Below are 17,792 nucleotides of genomic sequence, written 5' to 3'. Positions count from 1 at the left end.
TTTAAAAGAGAAAAGATTTAAATAATAACTGTATTTTCTTTACAACATCTCCTTTCAAAGAATGAGCGCATACCTACTGTTTTAGTTCAGAAGTTCACAAAAGCCAAGTATTCTTAAAATCATTGCACAGAACGGCTGAGGTTGGAAAGGACTTGCGAAGACCAAACCCCTGGCTCAAAGCAGCTAGAGCAGGTTGAGCAGGACTGTGTCCAGTTGGGTTCCTACTATCTCTCCTACCTCTCTGGGCAACCTGCTCCAGTGTTTGACCATCCTCACATTAAAAAAGTGTTTTCTTATGCTTAAGTTGGATTTTCTGTATTTCAATTGCGCCCACTGCCTCTCATCCTGTCACAAGGCACCAGTGAAGAGAGTCTGGCTCCACCTTCTTTACTCCCTCCTGTTGGGTGCTTCTACACATGGATAAATCCTCCTAAGCCTTCCTTCTCCCCTCCAGCCTGAAGCCTCCCAGGCATCCCACGCACCTCCTCCTGTAACAGGAACCACCTCAGCCATCTTCAGCACCCCTCACAGGACTCACTCCAGTAGATCCCTGTCTGTCTTTTACTGGGGAGAGCAGGACAGGACCCAGCACGCCAGGTGTGTCTCACCAGCGCAGAGGGGAAGGACGACCTCCTCTGACCCCATCCAGTGCACCAACTCCATTAGGTACCTCCTGTGAACTTGCTGAGAGTGCACTCTATCCACATTAAGCATTTACATTATTAAATCTGTTTTTATTAATTACCTGTTTAATTTTTTCACGATCTTGGTCTGGAGAGGCTAACGAATTGATTCTTAAACTTTTCTTAAACATAGCCATCCGAGTCTTTGCTTCACTTCGCTGGATTTTGGGCAGTCTCGCTCTTTCCTGAGTTTGCTTGTTCTTTAACTCCTCTATAAGGCGCTGATTGTACCTCTGCATTTGTTCTGTTTCCTAAAATATTAACCAGATAGAAATGTTACAGAGTAACTATTAAGTTAGGATATATGCATCTCATTCCATCAATAAGCATGCTGCTTGAGGCAGCCTCTTTCAACAGAAACCAGACTGAGCCCTAGTGACATGAATGGGGATGGGGGATCTCCCACTTATTCCAGAGAGCTCTGGATCATGCCCAATCCAGATGAAATTCTCTAATGCTCTAAGGAATATGAATATGCAACTATTTTACCAGTGGTTGTTCAACTCCTGAATTGCATTTTAAAAGTTTATGTTATTCAAAGGGAGAAACTTTTGTGGAAGTGAACTTCCACTGCTGCACCTGTGAAATGTCACGTCAGCAAAAGCTGATGAAAGCAACAGCCATTATGGGGACAAACCAAACCATAGAGAAACCAGGCTCAGTGGAGCCTGCTCCTGATCCAGCCACCGAGGAGATCTTATAATATCTATCGGGTTTATCTTTTCAAAAACTGAACTACCCTGTTTAGTGTATTCTATAAAAAAAACAAACAACAAAATGCCTTGTAGAAAACAAGTATCATCTTATTTTCTGACAGTCGTCAGCTACTTTCCCAAAAGCTAATCCAGTTCATTCTGCTCATTTAATTCCAGGATGATTGACTAATGAGCAGATTTAATTAAACACAGGCCAAACCTGGTTTTGGTATATAAGCAGAATTCAGTATTTTTAATTAAAAAAGGTTGATGTTGTGGTTGGTAGGGTTTTTTTAAGAATCAAAAGGGAAAAATATGACCACTTATACTTCACCATATCACTAATTTATTAAAGACAAAGTTCAACAGAACATATGCAGCTCCAAAATACCCATGTAGGTCTTTCCTGTGCAAGCAAGCAGCTACCAGTAGAGATCATAAAACTATTTGATAAAAGACCCAGATACTGTAATACACCAAAAAAATTGTCAAAGTCAACACTGACCTTTTCATGCCTCTTAAGCAGCTGGTGCCTCTGCATGAAGTACTGATCTTTGAGCTGCTGTTTGAGGAGCTGGTGCTTCTCTTGTAGATGTCGCTCTTCCAGCTCCCAAGTTGCAGCTTCACGGGCTGGAAAAAAAGAAGGCGGCTGGTTCAGAAAGTGCCATACTGTGATTTCAGATCTGCCTGCTAGTGTATGGTTAGAAGTGGCCTGGAAGTCCATTTTAAGAACAGTGCTATTCCATAGCAAGTGTTTTTAGTACAGTTCTAGATTAGTCATGATAGATTAATCATGAAGGTCTTTGATTTCATAAATCTAAGACAGACTATTGTTTTATTACAATACAACACAACTGTCTGTTTTCAAAGAGTCAGTCTAGTGCTGGGTACCTCTCATGAGCTGCTGTTTGTTGTTGAGGCAATCCCGTTCGATGGTGGCTAGTTCTGTCTTCTGCTGCTGAATTATCTTCTTCAGAGATGCATCCAGTTCTTGTTGCTGCTTCTGCACAAATTCCTGTTCCTGGTAAAAACCAAGAAAGTAAATGAAATTGTGTTCTTCTAACCACACTGTATTTTAATGAAACTCCCAGTTCTCTCTTTAGCTATACAAAAACAAACAGATCTAAACAAATTTGAGCCAAAAAGCTTTGGCTATAAAATTATGTATCTCTTGTATTTTCTATGTACAGAGGAGGTATGAGTATATTAAATATTTAAAATTAAATTCTGTCAGAAATAAGACAACAAGGCAACAAACTAGCCAACAATCTGCACTTTGTTTGATCTCGTCTCTCCTCAAACCAAGCTACAGGTTCAAATCTAGCAAAGACAAGTACTCAGTCTAAAGTTCATCTCACAATATCAAGGATTAATTATTCACGAATAAGAAAACAGAAATATTTATGGTTATTTTGCTTTGGATGATTAGTTAAAGCCTATTTATTTACACAGTTGGGTTTAAGATTTGTGTCTCAATTACAAGTGGTTTATCCTGTACTGAATGCAAAGACACTGAGGTTGGGAGTTCTGCGAGCCTGCTGTGAAGACACCCCCATGGCTGCTTCAGGACTTGTAATTTGTCACGCCATGGCTGAGCCCATCTTCACAAAGCAACCTGCCCTCTGTCTGATGCAGTCCCCATGTCACCTGCATCTTCCTGCTATCCAGGGCGCATCACTCTGTTTGATCACATCATGAAAAGCAGGCAGTAGTAAGAATCCCCCTCCCATGCCCCTAGACCATACTGTTGTCTTTCTTCTTTGCAACTATAAAAACAAACAAAAAAAGCATCTGCAAGCATGCAAGCGTGCACACACACACACTGTTTAAGAACAACAAATTAACAGATGTTTCTACCATGATATAAAGGTCAAAAGAAAGATGATGGCAGTGTCCTATCAGAGCCAAGGTGGCCAGCTGAAGCATTTGCTGTTACAGATAACAAAGCAGCGTTAAAGTTGGTATATTTGAAGGAAGATGGGATGAGGCAGGAAAACAGTACTGGGCTACAGATGATCAGTGGCAGGGTCTCCCAAGCTATGTATTTTTATTTTAATACTGAACCTATGCTACTTGGTAAACAGTTGTCACCAACATATGGAATTAAACATTCATTAAAAGCACTTTTTCCTATGGCCAAGGAAATCCTGGTTTTTATCTTCACAGTAAGTTAGTAAGGAGGAGCCCATCATCTCTCCCAGTGGAGAGAAGAGATACACCCAGACAGGTAACAGAAAACCAGTGGTGGAGTATGCTGCCAAAAAGTTCTGACAGGGGCAGAGCTGAGGGTACAAAAAGAACTGGATGGCCATTAAAACATATATACCTCATCAAATATATGGACTGATGAAAACACTGTTCTGTTTCCCTTTCTAGATGAAAGGGATAAGAAAACTTCAAGTTTCTTATTCTGAGGGTGCAGACACACAATTAACAGCGTTTGATTTACCAGGATTTTTTTGATTTGCAGGGAGTGTGGCAGAAAGCTGTTCTAATGTAGTCATGGTCAAAACACAATTCTGCTTGGGCTTTATTCAGTCATTTAAACATCACTGCTACTCTCTCTACACGGTAAATCTTAAGAAGTTTTGTAATTGCCAGCACTATAAAATAAACCAGGCGATCTCAGAAAACGCACTGGCTTTTCCACTTCCCACATCTACTCAAGCGTCACATATAATAAAGATCATGGACTTTACTAGAGAATGTGTTGGATGGCAAAAAAGGCACAGTGCAAGACAGTTCACTTTTTAAAAATCACCACTTGGTTTTGCCCAAGTATCTTAAAATAAACTCAGATATATTTAAAATACATGGTTTCACCGCACACACAGAAGTCACACATTGTTTCTCACATGTGCTGAGCAAATAAGAAACAGAGAACAGTATATATTGTGTTTGTGTCAAACTGCAGTGTCTTGCCCAGAGTCAGTCACTACTGCAATTCTGATCTTTTTACTTCGAAGAGTGTGTAATGACATAAATTCGTGTTAACTAGTTTGGAGACATCAGTGACACTGATCAGCACATATGAGCAGAAGAAAACACACATCTGGAAAATTAGGGAAATAAAACTTTTTTTGTTTTGCATTTTAAGACTTACATCCTGCATTTGTGCGTTGAAAAGCGTACATGAAGACAACTGAAAAGACTGAATCATAACCTGAGCAACGCCCTGTGGACACAATGTACTTCCTATGTCAGAATATAATTAAATATATTTATGTTCTTAAAAGAAAAGAAGACATGAGATCTGCTATATGTTAATAATACATTTAAAATGTCAAGGCTAATCACACAAAAGCAGTCACTGACAGAAGTTTCGGATATTTTATAATTAAACATCTGCCCCTTGTCTATTAATTCTTTATCATTTCAAGTAAGGATATTTCACCTTTAAAATTGTCTCTTTCACCTCTCCTACTTCAACAAATTGAAAGCAGCAAAGGAAACAAACTAAGTCACTACAAACACTATGAAAATTTAGGTTTTAATTGTTTCCTTAAAGAGTTCAGACACCTCTAACCTTGGTATAGGGAGAGCGCTGCAACTCAATCACATTCTATCCTGGGAAATCTCATCTGAGCTAAACACGTAATCAAATAAAGTTGCTATTATTTTCCACTAGGTCACTCACATTAACATTTAGTCTTCAAGTTACTCAATCCAAATGTGCTCTGTTGTGGTGTAAACTCACTCTGCACAAGCTGTGGCCATCACAAAGTCATCATTTTTCTAAAATACTAGCCCCCTTTCTAGCTGGGTCATATAAAAACAGCAAGTCTGAAGGTGTAAAGTTGTATGATGTCTTGTAAAGTTTCCATACACCTACACTTTGACATTTAAGTAACTTCATTTTACCTGCTTCTATGAACAAGATGCCTCATGCATTATACTGATTGTCCTCCCCTGTGCTTACAGTTCTCAAAACTAACTTCTGACTGTAACCTTTATAATTTGATTGACCTACGGGGTACTTACCACTCATAAAAGCACTGTAATGAAACTTGCTGTAGAAAAATAACCGTTCTCTCTTGGTACAGAATACAAAGCATTACATTTAACAGCACAAGCCTGGCAATCGCTGCTCCTACATTTCTACACAGTATGCTGTATGGGATGTGATATGGGAGCACTTGAAGGAAGAGGGCAGTACGCAGGGTTAGTGTGAGTTAAGTTCCATATTCACTCAACAACAACAAGACGTGAAATCATCAAGCTGTGTGAATACTGCTGCCTTCTGTATTTTAGTAGCTTGAAGCTGCCGTTGTTACCTGAGCATGCTGGCTTTGTGCAAGCTCCTCTTTCTTGCGTTTCATGAGCTCTTTTCTCAGCTCTTTTGGTGCTTTCTCCACTTCACATAAAACCTACAGTGTATATAAGCATGCAGAAGGTGGCGAAAAGAACACTTTTTCTCCACAGCAAGCATTACTGTGAACATAGGACATGCAGGTCAAGCACTAGAGGTACTGGGAAGCGTGCATTACTTCAGTGGGAGGGTGTTAGTTCAGTGAAAAGAGCTTAACAAAAAGAGAAGGAACAACACATGCTTTATGAACGCCAGCGCAGTACAGGAAGGAGGGATATGCCAGCCTCTTTTTGCATGCAAATGCTGCCCAGTGCTCTCAGAAATGGCAGTCTCTGGCTTGCGTTTTCATGCAGCAGCTATCAATGTTTAAGTTAATGTCAACGGTTAAGAAAACCACCACCTGTAAAAGTGGTATTTTCTTGAAGCACTATGGCAAAAGCACTTCAGAATATGTTTACCTCATGATAAAGCTGTGAAAAATAGCTGGAAGTTTAAAACAACTCCCGCTGAAAACCAGCTATTTCTGACACTGTCTCAAACAGGAGTTTGTAAGATGCCATTAGCAGTGTCTCCAACCATAAATGACATCTACACAGATATGTCTTTAATATAATCATACAAGCAAGTAAAATATTAACTGGTTGTTAAGTGTTTGGTTCTGAAGAATTTAAAAGCAAAACCCACCAATAACTAAGTTTGCTTTCAAGAAACTTTCCATGACACGTATGCTGGAATGGAACGTGTTTCAGTCCAAGGTGAATTAGACTAGATTAGTCGAACGATTCTAAATATAACCTGGCTAAATCAACTGACTGCTAATCTGGTAATTTGCCGATGTGTTTTATTTATATTTAAGAATTATAAAATTGTAACACTGCACACTCCAATATAGCATGGGTAGTTTTAGAGCACCAGCTGCGTTTTCCTTCAAACTGTAAATCACCGACTCAAGATTTAAATACAAAATTATGCACCCAAAACCAAATGCCTGTTTGTTTTATAGTGGAAGCATCATTAGAAAACAGAGTCCAAATCACCACATGCTGTTCCTGTATCCATGAAAGAACTGCTTTTAGCTTAGAGCAATACATAAAATACTTCCCGCTTTCCCATGTAGGACCCAATCACCAGTAAACAGAGAGAGACTCAAAAACGCAAGAGGTACCGCAAAAGAAGAAAAATTGTTATTTACATACGAGCATATGGTTCAAATTGAATACAACTTTACATTTTTAATGCACTTTTGTACTACAGGATCATTCTATGCAAAAGCATGGACAAGTACAGATTCCTAAAGAAATCTCTGCGAGTCTAGTAACTATTAGAGCAAACACTAGAGCCATTTATATACAAATAAGCACTACACAATTGATTAAAAATGAAATAAAACAGCTTCTAAGATGCAAAATCCATATGGAAAGACATCACCTTCTCTTACTCTAATCAAACAAATCAATAGCATAAGGTGACAGTGTCAAATGCCATTCATTTTGCCTTAACTGCATGACATGTATGAAATTAACTGTGAAAGGTTTCAGGTGATCCAGACCTTTCTCTGTTGGCTTAACTTTTTGGGTTAAAAAAATAAATCCATATAATTGCTGTCACTTCATATAAAGAAATTCTAAACAGCAACAGCACACGTTCAGTAAAAGTCTAAAATTATTCTAACAAGAAACACCCATCATCTCTGGAATTTAAGTGGTTCTCAGTAGTAATCACGACCATATTCTTTTCTTTGAAATTCTGATTTGATAAGTACTTACTAAGCAGCTATAGTTGGATTTGCTTAAAGTAGAAATCTCAAATACTTTTCACAATCTTTAAGAAAATACTTTTTCTTGATTGAATATTTAAGAAAAAACATTTTATTAAAGATTCTGTGAAAAATAAGTCTTCTAATTTGGTGATGTTTTCTAGATTTAGTACCTAAATCTTCCTGACAGCTGTTTGTATTTCACTTTAGACGGTAAAACAAAAGAACTACTACTGACTGCCAGTAACCCTTCCACAACTCAGTATAGCACGTGAAGTTGACAAGGCTTCCGGGAAACCTAATCTCAACCACTTACTATGCCCGTACTCCTTATTTTCTGTATTAATATCATCGTCTCTTACCTCCTTTTTTTTGTTCTTCAGCATGTTCTGGAATTTGGACAATTCCTTCTCCTGTTCTGCTTTGATGCGTTTTGCTTCATCCCGTAAGCGGTTTGTGTGCTCCTGTTCCAAGCGCTCTATTGTCTGTTTCTGCTGCTTCTCTAGATTTTCTATTTCTTGATCAGACTGTCGCTTTTTAGTCTGTAAAAATAATTTGGCATATTTTTTTAGAAAACTAAATTCTGTAGGGTGAGGTGCTGCACCACAGTGGAGAATGGCCATGACGAACAGTTCCAGCAGGCAAGTTCTAGCATACAAGCCGGGCACCCCACAAAGGAAAATACTGCCATTTTTTAACAAGAATGAAAAACTAAGCTACAGCCATCATAAAAAAAACCAAAACAAACAAACACGTGATTGTGGCTAGTAGTATTCTGCCTACTCCACCAAGATGTCATATTTTAAGAGCACCAAAGTCCAAAAACTCACTGTCATTTCCTGTTCAAAACGTCTGTACATCTGTTCACGCTGTTGCAAAAGCTTATTACTGAGTTGCTGCTGGGCTCTCTGCTCCTCTTTCTGAAGAAGCCTCAGCTCTCTTAGCTCTTGACGTCTGATAATGAAAAACAACACTTAATATTGATGGGAAAACAAAGGAAGTGGAAAATTTATAACGACGAAAAAAGCATCTACAGCTTAGGTCCAGTAAAACCAGTTTTGAATTGACTGTCCTATTAAAAAACACTTTGTATTCCTTTCTACTAACAACATAATTGAAATTAATCCCCAAATATTACAGAAATAAAATTATCAGCCCATTTCTTTTATTCAAAGAGGAATCTCTTGTAAATGTTACTTTTAAAAAAGCTTACCGCAGAAATCGCATTTCTTCACTTTTTGAGTCATTTTCAGTAACTATTTTTGATGTGGTTACACTCACTTCTACTCCATCAACAACAAACTTCCGAGTTTTCTTTAAAGTTTTCTTCTGTCTTCTAGTTTCCTGAATAAAGCATAGGTAATTTATTCTGTACTTATTTAAGTTACATCTTCTCCTTTTTTCTAAAAACTAAGTTATTTCCAATATTTCTGTGGAGGTCTACTGTACAGTAATCAGGAATTATTATCAGGTACCTCACTAATCAAGTGAAAATTTGAAAAATTCTAATGTACTGAAACTTCCTCTATTCAGCAAAAACTAATTATTGATCATCTAAATTGCCAGAAGAAAAAAAAAATTCTAGATAAAGCCTGAACAGAACTGATGCAGTTTTATTTTCAGAGCTGAAGACAGCTGTCATTAACTGTTTGCTTTAGGCCATAATTTTGCCAGCCATCAAATAAGATATTTAATTCTGAAAAACTGAACCAGAATAGCAAGTTATTTACCTACCTACTTCTACTTTGGAAAGAAATTAAATTAGCAAGTTTATTTTTTTTACTCTTACAGATTAGTCAAAAATCATGTGATGGTCTTGCTGACACAATAGGAGAAATTTCACTTCTCAGAGCTGCTACTCTTTCATTTCAAGAGAAGGGAGACTCCAGCTGGAAATGCATCTCCATCCTGTCAGAGCTACTGCAAACACCTTGAAGTCATGCTTAGCAAGAGATGCCAAGTTATGATTTTTGTTTGGGTTTCTTTTGTTTTGTATTTTTAGGGTTTATTTTTTTGGTGGGTTTTTTTCCTTCAAACCCATGGTTACACAGCTACTATCCTAGTATGGCTATAATCATATTAATATAAAGTTCAGAATCTGGAATGTGCTTCCTCTGAATAAGCTCATTCATACTGGCATAACTGCACCAATACAGTGCAACCACAGGAGTACAGTGTTCGGCATAAACCTGAGACACTGTCTGTCTCAGACTGTTTAAGTCTAAACAGAGCGGCAGAAGATGGAGGTGACAGGAACTCAATATAAGATTACACATTATAAGAGATTTGTCTTGGCTAAACAGGAATTTTGTGCAGAGCAAGGCACTGTACTTGTCTCCTTGAATATCAGCTCAGAACTACAACCATGCACAAATCTTCACCTTGATTGTTGTTAACACCCTGTTACATGCTAGCCGACATTTAAAATACACAATAATGCAGTAAGGAAACAATTAATAACTCTGTAGATTCTACTCTGCTGCATAACTGCACAAAATCCAGCTGCTGTTAGAGTGCACAATTTAGAATACTTCCACTTCTACAAAGTTCTACATTCCACACTGTCAAACTGGTCTCTCACTCAACAATTTTCTTTGTTGCAAAGGCCAAACTTGGAGAAAATCTTAGAGTCACACTCACATAGGATTTAATATAAAAATATATGATTGCTTATACTTACCTGTAAAGATATTGATCCTGTCTCTTTGTTTTTACTAAGGAAACTAGAAATGGACAAGTTCAGATCAATGCTGCTGTTATCAGCCGTAGAACCAGTGCCTGAATCCGCATCATTTTCCTTCAAATTCTCCGATTCCAGCTGCTGTAAAGTTTCAGTATTGTCTTGATTATCTGTTTTGACCTTCTCCACATTTTCTTCAGTGCTAATACTAATACTGGGGACTGGAGTGACTTCAGAGTCATCAGCCTGTTCACTGACAGTATCTTGAAGTTTATTCTTTGTTATTTCATCGGAAGCACCTTCTGAATGCTCTTTGTCTAGCTGAACATTGTTGTCCTGGATACTGTCAGGTCTGCGCTCTTCTGAACTTTGGTCCATACCAGTCAGTTTATCCACCACTTTATTGGAAATCTCCTCAGGCTTGCTCTGCATTGTCTTCTGGTCTACATCGTCTTTTCCAGAGTCTTTGATCTCTGTTTTCTCCCTGCTGCTTGTATCACATATATCCTCATTTTCACTTTCTGCCAGTTTCTTGTCTACTTGGGTCGCTTTACCTTGGCTTTCCGATGGAGTTTCTTCAGAGCTGATTATCTTCTGGACCTGCTTAGCCTGACTTTCCACTGGCTTATCCTCCGTCTCAGGTATTTTATCCCCACCACTGATCTCTGTTTCAGCAATACCACCTATCTCCTTAACGTTGTCAATTCCATGTTTTATTAGTTCCTTTTCTTCATCAGCCACTTTATCTGCAGCAATAGGTAGAGTTTCTGTAGTGGTGTCTGTTATCACCTCTTTCTGAGTTTCATCTTTAACTTTCAGTTGTTCTGCAGTATTTTCTGCAGGGACCTTTTCTTCCTTACTTTCCAAGAGATCTGTTCTGTTCTCCTTCTCTTCTTTTTCACCAGTTTCCTTAGAAATGGCATCAGTTTCTACATTAGTTTCAGTTGTAGGTACTATTTCCAGTTTATTTTCTTCTGTCTGTTCACTTCCCATGTCGTTTTCTTTATCTATTTTTAGGTTATGTTCATCTTTTATTTCTGATTTTGTTACCACATCAAGTTCTTTCCCTCCTTTCTGGGGTTCCGTATCTTCATGTGGTTTTTCCAGGCTTTCTATGTTCTTTTCAGCTGGCATTATTTTGCCTTGCTCATCTTCACCAGTTGGCACAGAACCATTTTGCACTTTCATATCACCAACAGTAATATCACATACGTTATCAGCTGTTTTCCTAAATTTAATGTCCTCAGATTCATCTCCAGTCGTTTTGTCATCTGGAAATACAGTGCTGGCTTTGTCCTCAATTGCATTACTTTCTGTTTTCTCAGACAGAGCTTCCAGAACTGAGGCATTCTGCGAAAGTTTGTCCTCTTCAGAGCTGGCAATACTAAGGTCAGAGGATGCACGCTTGTCTGCAGGTAACTGCTAAAAAGTTGAAGGAAGAAAAATATTTAATCATTTTCTAACTGAATTAAAGCACAGTTTTATTGAAGAATACATGAACAGAGATGAATATTTTATTTACAGGCAGAGTTCTAAGAATTTGATAATCTTAGAGCACTTCACTTGGTATTACCACAAAACAAGTGCACAAACTGCAGACAGGCTCTGAACAAAACAGTTTCAAAATAACCCTCTTCCACTTCTCATAATTTAACACAATATTCCATGATTGAAGGACAGGGACCACAGGCAGTCCTCTGTCTCATGCTCAACAGAATCTTCAAGAGACTTTTTCCAATCACGTCTCTTTTTTTTGGTATTCTTAGTTCAGTTCCTCAGTAGTCCCATCTACAGTTGGATTTAGAAGACACATGTCCTCTGTCAGTTTGGCCAGGAAGAAGCTGATTAGCTTTAGTTAGTGCAGCACTCTTAAGAATGCAATATTAAGACCTCCTTCTGCTTTACCAAAAAGAGTATCTTTCCTTGTGTTCTTTGTTAAAAATGTTTGAAAAAATTTTGGTCTGTTTTTTAATCGTTGTGAGACTCCATTAAAATGGTGAAAACCTCCAGATCTGAGTAAGCAGCAACATGGAACTAGAATAGAAACAGTTACTGCAGAAAGTGCTGCTGCTGGCATACGAATGAATGTTATCAGATTACACACCAACATACAAAAGAATATACTAACAAAGTATCACTTTAACCATAATTGCACTTTCACTCTTCAAAGTTATTGCGATAGCTCTCTGTCTATATTTACTGTTAGCACCCTGTAATTTGCAGATCAGGCTCCTGATTTGCCATTGGGAACATAGAGGGTTAGCTACTGTAACAAGCATGGGGTTGATCACGCATTTCCTACCTTAAGGTTATCCTAAGCATACAGAAAAGAATTCCTTTTAAATCAAAAGTGAATTTAAAAGATTTATTCACATAATTGTTCTAGTAGCTTAGTGTTGATCTCCAAGCAGTTTTTAAAACTACCACAATTAAGCAATGCAAATACCTCTACCTCACAGTTTCCTAACCTGCTGCTTGTATCAAAGGTCTTAATTGAGTCACAGGGTGGACTTCACCTCAGCCCTCCTGGAGACTAATGGCTTAGCAGAGGGAGGCTGGGGGTGATGCCTGAGACACACGAGAAGTCCTGGAAGAAGCTGGTGGGAATGCACACCTGGAGATCTGCTGGAGCAAAAGTGGCATGAAGACCTGGGGGTGTGACTAGCATGGTGAGGGGCGCGAAGGGACTGGAGGCGTGCTTCTTGTGCACGTGGCTTCATTACCACTGCTGCTAACAGCAGCTACTGTTGGCACTGGTCACTGTCCATGTTTACAGTGCTTGAGTCAGATAGTGCACTAGCTGTGTACACTGCAGCCTACTACCACATAACTGAACTTCATGGCTTTGCCTTTTGAGGAACTGAGTTTGCATTGTAAGATTCTGAGGAATACACACAAATGCAATCTTGTCTTCGTAAAATATGAAGGGGTTTTGATTTTTTTTGTTTGTTTGGTTTTTTTTTTCTTTGACAGCTATGCTGTAAATTCACAAGCTTAGTTTATAGCATAATGGTCACATACCTTCCTTAAGTTTTAAGCATCCTATCAAATACAAACACGTTTACTTGTTCATCTAGTAATTTTGATTTAAAATCATTTACATGAAATCAGTATCTGATTTTTTAAATTCCACACTTACACACACACTTAAATAATATTCTTTAATATTAGCTCTCAAGGAGTTTAAGAACATGCTAATTTCAAAAAAGGTGAGTACTGATTTTGTAATAAGGTTACAGTACATTTATGTTGTTATCCTTAAAACACTTGATGCAAAAGTCGGGCAGTACATCAGAAACTGAGTTCACCATAGGCAATTTGTGATTGAAACTAGTTGCATATTTTAAAAAGTAAATTTTAAACTGACCAGAGAATTTTCTGTTTCTTCTTCTTCATCCTCATCTTTACCATCTTCAACTTCTTCTGTAACTTCAGCCTTAGCTTCTGCGATCAGTTCTCTTATTGGTTTATTGGAAGTAACAGTAACAAATGGATGCTTGCAAAAACAAAAAATAAGCACAATATTAAATGAAATGTTACTTTGGTTCTGTCAAACTTGAAGATTCAGAGTTAACATTAACAATAACTGTTTTAATGTAATTTTTCACTGAAATTTTAAAATCAAAACATTTGTATTCAAATATATGAAGTGAGTAGTCTAACAATCTTGCTAAAATTACAAATAATTAATTTATACTGACCTGTTCCACAATCCAAAGAATAAAAGTAGAAAGATTTTTTAGAAGGTTATTTTTCCTGGAAGTGGGTTTCATTTTTCTTTAGTTCCCCAGTTAAAGGATTTTCTGATAAGCTTTATGTAGAAATACTCTTTCTAGAAAAAGCCTACCTTTTCTTTAGAACAATTTTTCCTAACAAGAACATTTTTCTTTAAGAGAAAACAGCTACCTGTTCTTCTCCTACTGTCTGAATCTTCTTTCACTGCTTGGCCCTGCTGCTTAAATCTATTCAACATATGCCAGATGTACTGTGGATAAAGTAAATGCGTGCTGACGTTAAACAGAATCAAATGTACCCAGGCACATCTACTCCTGTTTAGCTATTCCACAGTGACAGCATTATAGAGGAAGGCTGAGCACTAAAGCTTTTAAAACACCTGTCAGCAATTCACTACTTAGGTAAATAATTCCTTCATCCACTTTTAAGTATCAAAGTACAATTTAAATACTTATGCAAAGTAATTAGTTATAGGCATCAAAATACGCAAACAAATTTTATCTGCACTTGGTATCATTTAATCAGCTTTTATTAAATAAAGATCAATGTAACATTAAAAACTGATTATGAACACTTAATTTGAAATTATTAAATAGTTACTATAATACTGATCTGCCTTTAAAAACATACAAAATATGCTTGCCTTTAAACAGTAGTTCTGAAGAATTAACTCTTCCTACCTGCAGAAGTTGTGTTGCACTCCACCTTGCATCTACATTCTTTTCCAAACATTTCTTCAGAAAATCTTTAAAATCTGATGACCTACACAAAAAGCAAACAGGTAGTGGGTTTTCTTTTGTCTTGACATCAGACTAGTGTATAGTGAAATACTCTTTCACTTTCACATGCATCTATACTGCCACTCCAGGTCCTTTTATAGATTGAGAAAAATGCAAAGGTAAGATGGTAATGCAAAGACCAATGCAGCATAAAAAATCTTTAAAATGTTTGTCCATTTATACAAGAGTTTACTTTTGGCTCTGGATTGCTAATACACCACAGCTGCTGTATCACTAACTAAATCACATAAAGATACTGAAATTGACAAATAGAAAACAGCTTTTAAAAATGTCTTCTTAGTATAAAAATACTTAAGTCTCCTTTCACTCCATTTTCTTCTTCAGATGGTCTTCAGATCTTTTACTGCATTTGTAAAATTTTGTGTATATTTTGATATAAAATCTGCAAAATATTTCAGTATAAAAGCTTCCATACAGAACTACAACAAAAAGACCACAGTCCCAATTGTATAAGGAGATATATATATATACACATATGTATATATGTATGTATATGTATGTATGTATGCATGTACAAATATATATAGAATATGTATCTGACTTTATGCAAAGCTAGTCCCATAAAGTTCAACAGGTCTATTCTCATGAATGCAAGTTTAGAAAATATATGACTATGGCATGCCTCATACTCAAAAATATCTACAAATTGGGGTAGCAAAGTCGTAAATAAAATACTAACCATTTTGAAGGCTGTGCTAAGGTTGGCGGATCAGATTTTGCTATTTTCAGAAGCACTCGCATTGGATTTAATTCGTGATGAGGTGGCTCTATTTGAGCCATTTCTATTAAAGTAATGCCAAGAGACCAGATATCAGCCTTGTAATCGTAAGGTCTGTCTTTAGAGGTCTCGCACATTACAACTTCTGGAGCCATCCTGCAAAGAGAATAACAAAGTACCAGATTAGAAAATGCACTCCCACCTGTTCTGAAAAAGCATCTAAATAGATAAATTCACTGAAGTATTTTAAGAAGCACATTCTACTCTCACTTAATATATTCACACAATATTGTATCAAGCTTGTAATATTAACAACAAAGGTAACATTAAGATCCTAGTTCATCCTGAAAGTCAGCAAAATGGTGCACTTACCAATATGGTGTACCAATAAAAGAATCTCTTCTTTGTATTGTTCTTGTGTTTTTAGCCGATACTCCAAAATCCGCTTAAAGCAAACAGTAAAATGCTGTTAACTGGGTGGTGGAAAACATATTCTATTTTTGTACTTTACATCTATCTTTTAAAATGTTATACATTCCAGAGCAAACATTCTGCAGTATTAAAACTTCAGAGTGAGATAAAAATATTTTTGTTTTGAGAACTGAGTGCCAGGTTTCTACTGCATTTCTAACAACAGATATTGAATAAATGTTATTCTCCATTGCTAAAAAAGTAATGTTACTGTTGGGTTGTGTGGGGCAAGACTGATACATCTATTTACTGTAGGAATAAGCGAGTTAGATTATTTTAATTAGAAAGCAATTTCTGCAGCCTACGAAGGCTGTATTCCTCCGACATGGCAAATTATCTTTCTCATTAATTCAACAACTCATTCAATCTTTGATTTCAGCATTCAAATTCTCACAAAGCTAGATTTTCCCTTTATCTAAAGAGTTTCTTTCCACATGACTTTTCACTTCATATTAAATATCTGAAAGCTCGCATATGCACCTTTGATGTAACATCCAACCAAAAATCAACTTTATCTTTGCAATTAATATTGCTTGTCTATAAAGCACTACATTTCTCACTTTAAAAAAAAAAGACGGCATTTAAATAAGTGTTATATGCTTATTATAGATGTAACTTTCTTAATGAAGATCTGGAGATTAGGGCGAAGGGACAAAATAGCCATATGTTGCCATCTTTAATCTGTACAAAATTACTTGATGGGCTCAGCACTTGAGAAGCCTAATTTTGCTCTGTGGAAAAAGAAAAGGGATTAAGAGAGCTATCTGTTCAAATGCAAAACTGAAAATCTTGAAGGACTACAGATACTGAAATAATAAAACTAAAATTCTTATTAAAAAGATGCAATGAAGAAAATTTCTTTGCTATTCACATATTTTTAAAACAAGGAATAACTCATTTCTTTGTGTACCAGAAGCAAAATATAAATTGATTAAAGGAGCAAAATGCTCTTTCAAAGGATCCTGTACACTTTTCAAAACTAAAGGAAATTTTTTTTTTCTTAAATCCTAATTTGCAAACCCAAATACATCACTGAATGTATGTGTGGAAGAAATCTCCCTGTGGTCTGAACTGTAAAGGAGTATCCTGACGGTGTGCACAGTGCTGTGTGTATCAGCTAAGCTTAACAAAAGCTTAAAATAGTTCCAAGTCCATCTGAGGAGGAGTCAGGTCACGTGAGGCAAATAAAATTAACAGAAACAAACTATTCTCTCTCTGATCATGGGATTCCTGCTATGATCTGCGTTTTCTTTTACAGTAGTACTAATAAACTAAGATAGTGGTTCTATTACATTTATAAATGAGGCCCATGAGACTGAGTCCATCACTAAACCTTCATGCTTCTGAGAGAAGCCCAAATAGTAAAGTTACCTGTACATTGTGGATAAAGAGAAAGGCACATGCAAGCATATCTACAAGTAATAATCTTGTGCAAGGGAATTCATGCAAAAAGCACAGATCAATCTAGCAAAGCAGGTTCTTGAATATCCTCAACTTCTTAACAGAGATGATGCACTATATCTTGCAGAGACACTGTGATCAATACAAGTTAGGCAGTAGATGTATTTGTGAATTTGGACGTGTCTTGCTTACATTTAAAAGTAACATCTGTAGCAAGGCTGGGAATTTAGAGCCCCAGGTCACAGTGGTGATCTTCTATTTCCCCTTACCTTTACCCTCTGTGCCCCTGACATCGAAAGAAGTACAACTCATCACACACATCTTGTAAACAGAAGTTATAGAAAACTGAATGCAAGCTGCTGTCATACAACTATGGCGTTGGTAGAGCCACTGTAAAGGGTAACAGCTCATACAAATTTGCCCTGATGAAGCCCTGAACAAAGCAGATCCAGACAATTTCTATATTTTCCTGGCTGAATGAAGGAATGCTATTCATCCCCAGCAGTCCTTTGTCAGTTCTTCATAGAGGAATCCTCATGCATTC

General features: G+C 37.1%; 1 protein-coding gene across 1 annotated transcript in view; it reads right to left on the bottom strand.

The window, feature by feature from the left end:
* The window catches only part of SLK (STE20-like kinase), a 45,210-nt gene that overhangs the window by 2,661 nt on the left and 24,757 nt on the right, over positions 1-17,792 (bottom strand). Inside the window, exons 5-16 of the mRNA XM_010181886.1 lie at positions 15,749-15,821; positions 15,338-15,532; positions 14,539-14,620; positions 13,491-13,619; positions 10,124-11,545; positions 8,657-8,787; positions 8,274-8,397; positions 7,806-7,985; positions 5,653-5,745; positions 2,270-2,399; positions 1,884-2,008; positions 746-934 (exon numbers count right to left, since the gene is read on the bottom strand). Coding sequence (XP_010180188.1) covers positions 746-934; positions 1,884-2,008; positions 2,270-2,399; positions 5,653-5,745; positions 7,806-7,985; positions 8,274-8,397; positions 8,657-8,787; positions 10,124-11,545; positions 13,491-13,619; positions 14,539-14,620; positions 15,338-15,532; positions 15,749-15,821 — 2,873 coding nt within the window. The remainder of the gene's footprint in view (positions 1-745; positions 935-1,883; positions 2,009-2,269; positions 2,400-5,652; positions 5,746-7,805; positions 7,986-8,273; positions 8,398-8,656; positions 8,788-10,123; positions 11,546-13,490; positions 13,620-14,538; positions 14,621-15,337; positions 15,533-15,748; positions 15,822-17,792) is intronic.

Source organism: Mesitornis unicolor, unplaced genomic scaffold, assembly GCF_000695765.1.
Source record: "Mesitornis unicolor isolate BGI_N332 unplaced genomic scaffold, ASM69576v1 scaffold19493, whole genome shotgun sequence".
Taxonomy (NCBI): Eukaryota; Metazoa; Chordata; class Aves; order Mesitornithiformes; family Mesitornithidae; genus Mesitornis; species Mesitornis unicolor.
Note: the sequence above shows the minus strand (reverse complement) of the source record. Positions and strands in the feature narration are given on the sequence as shown.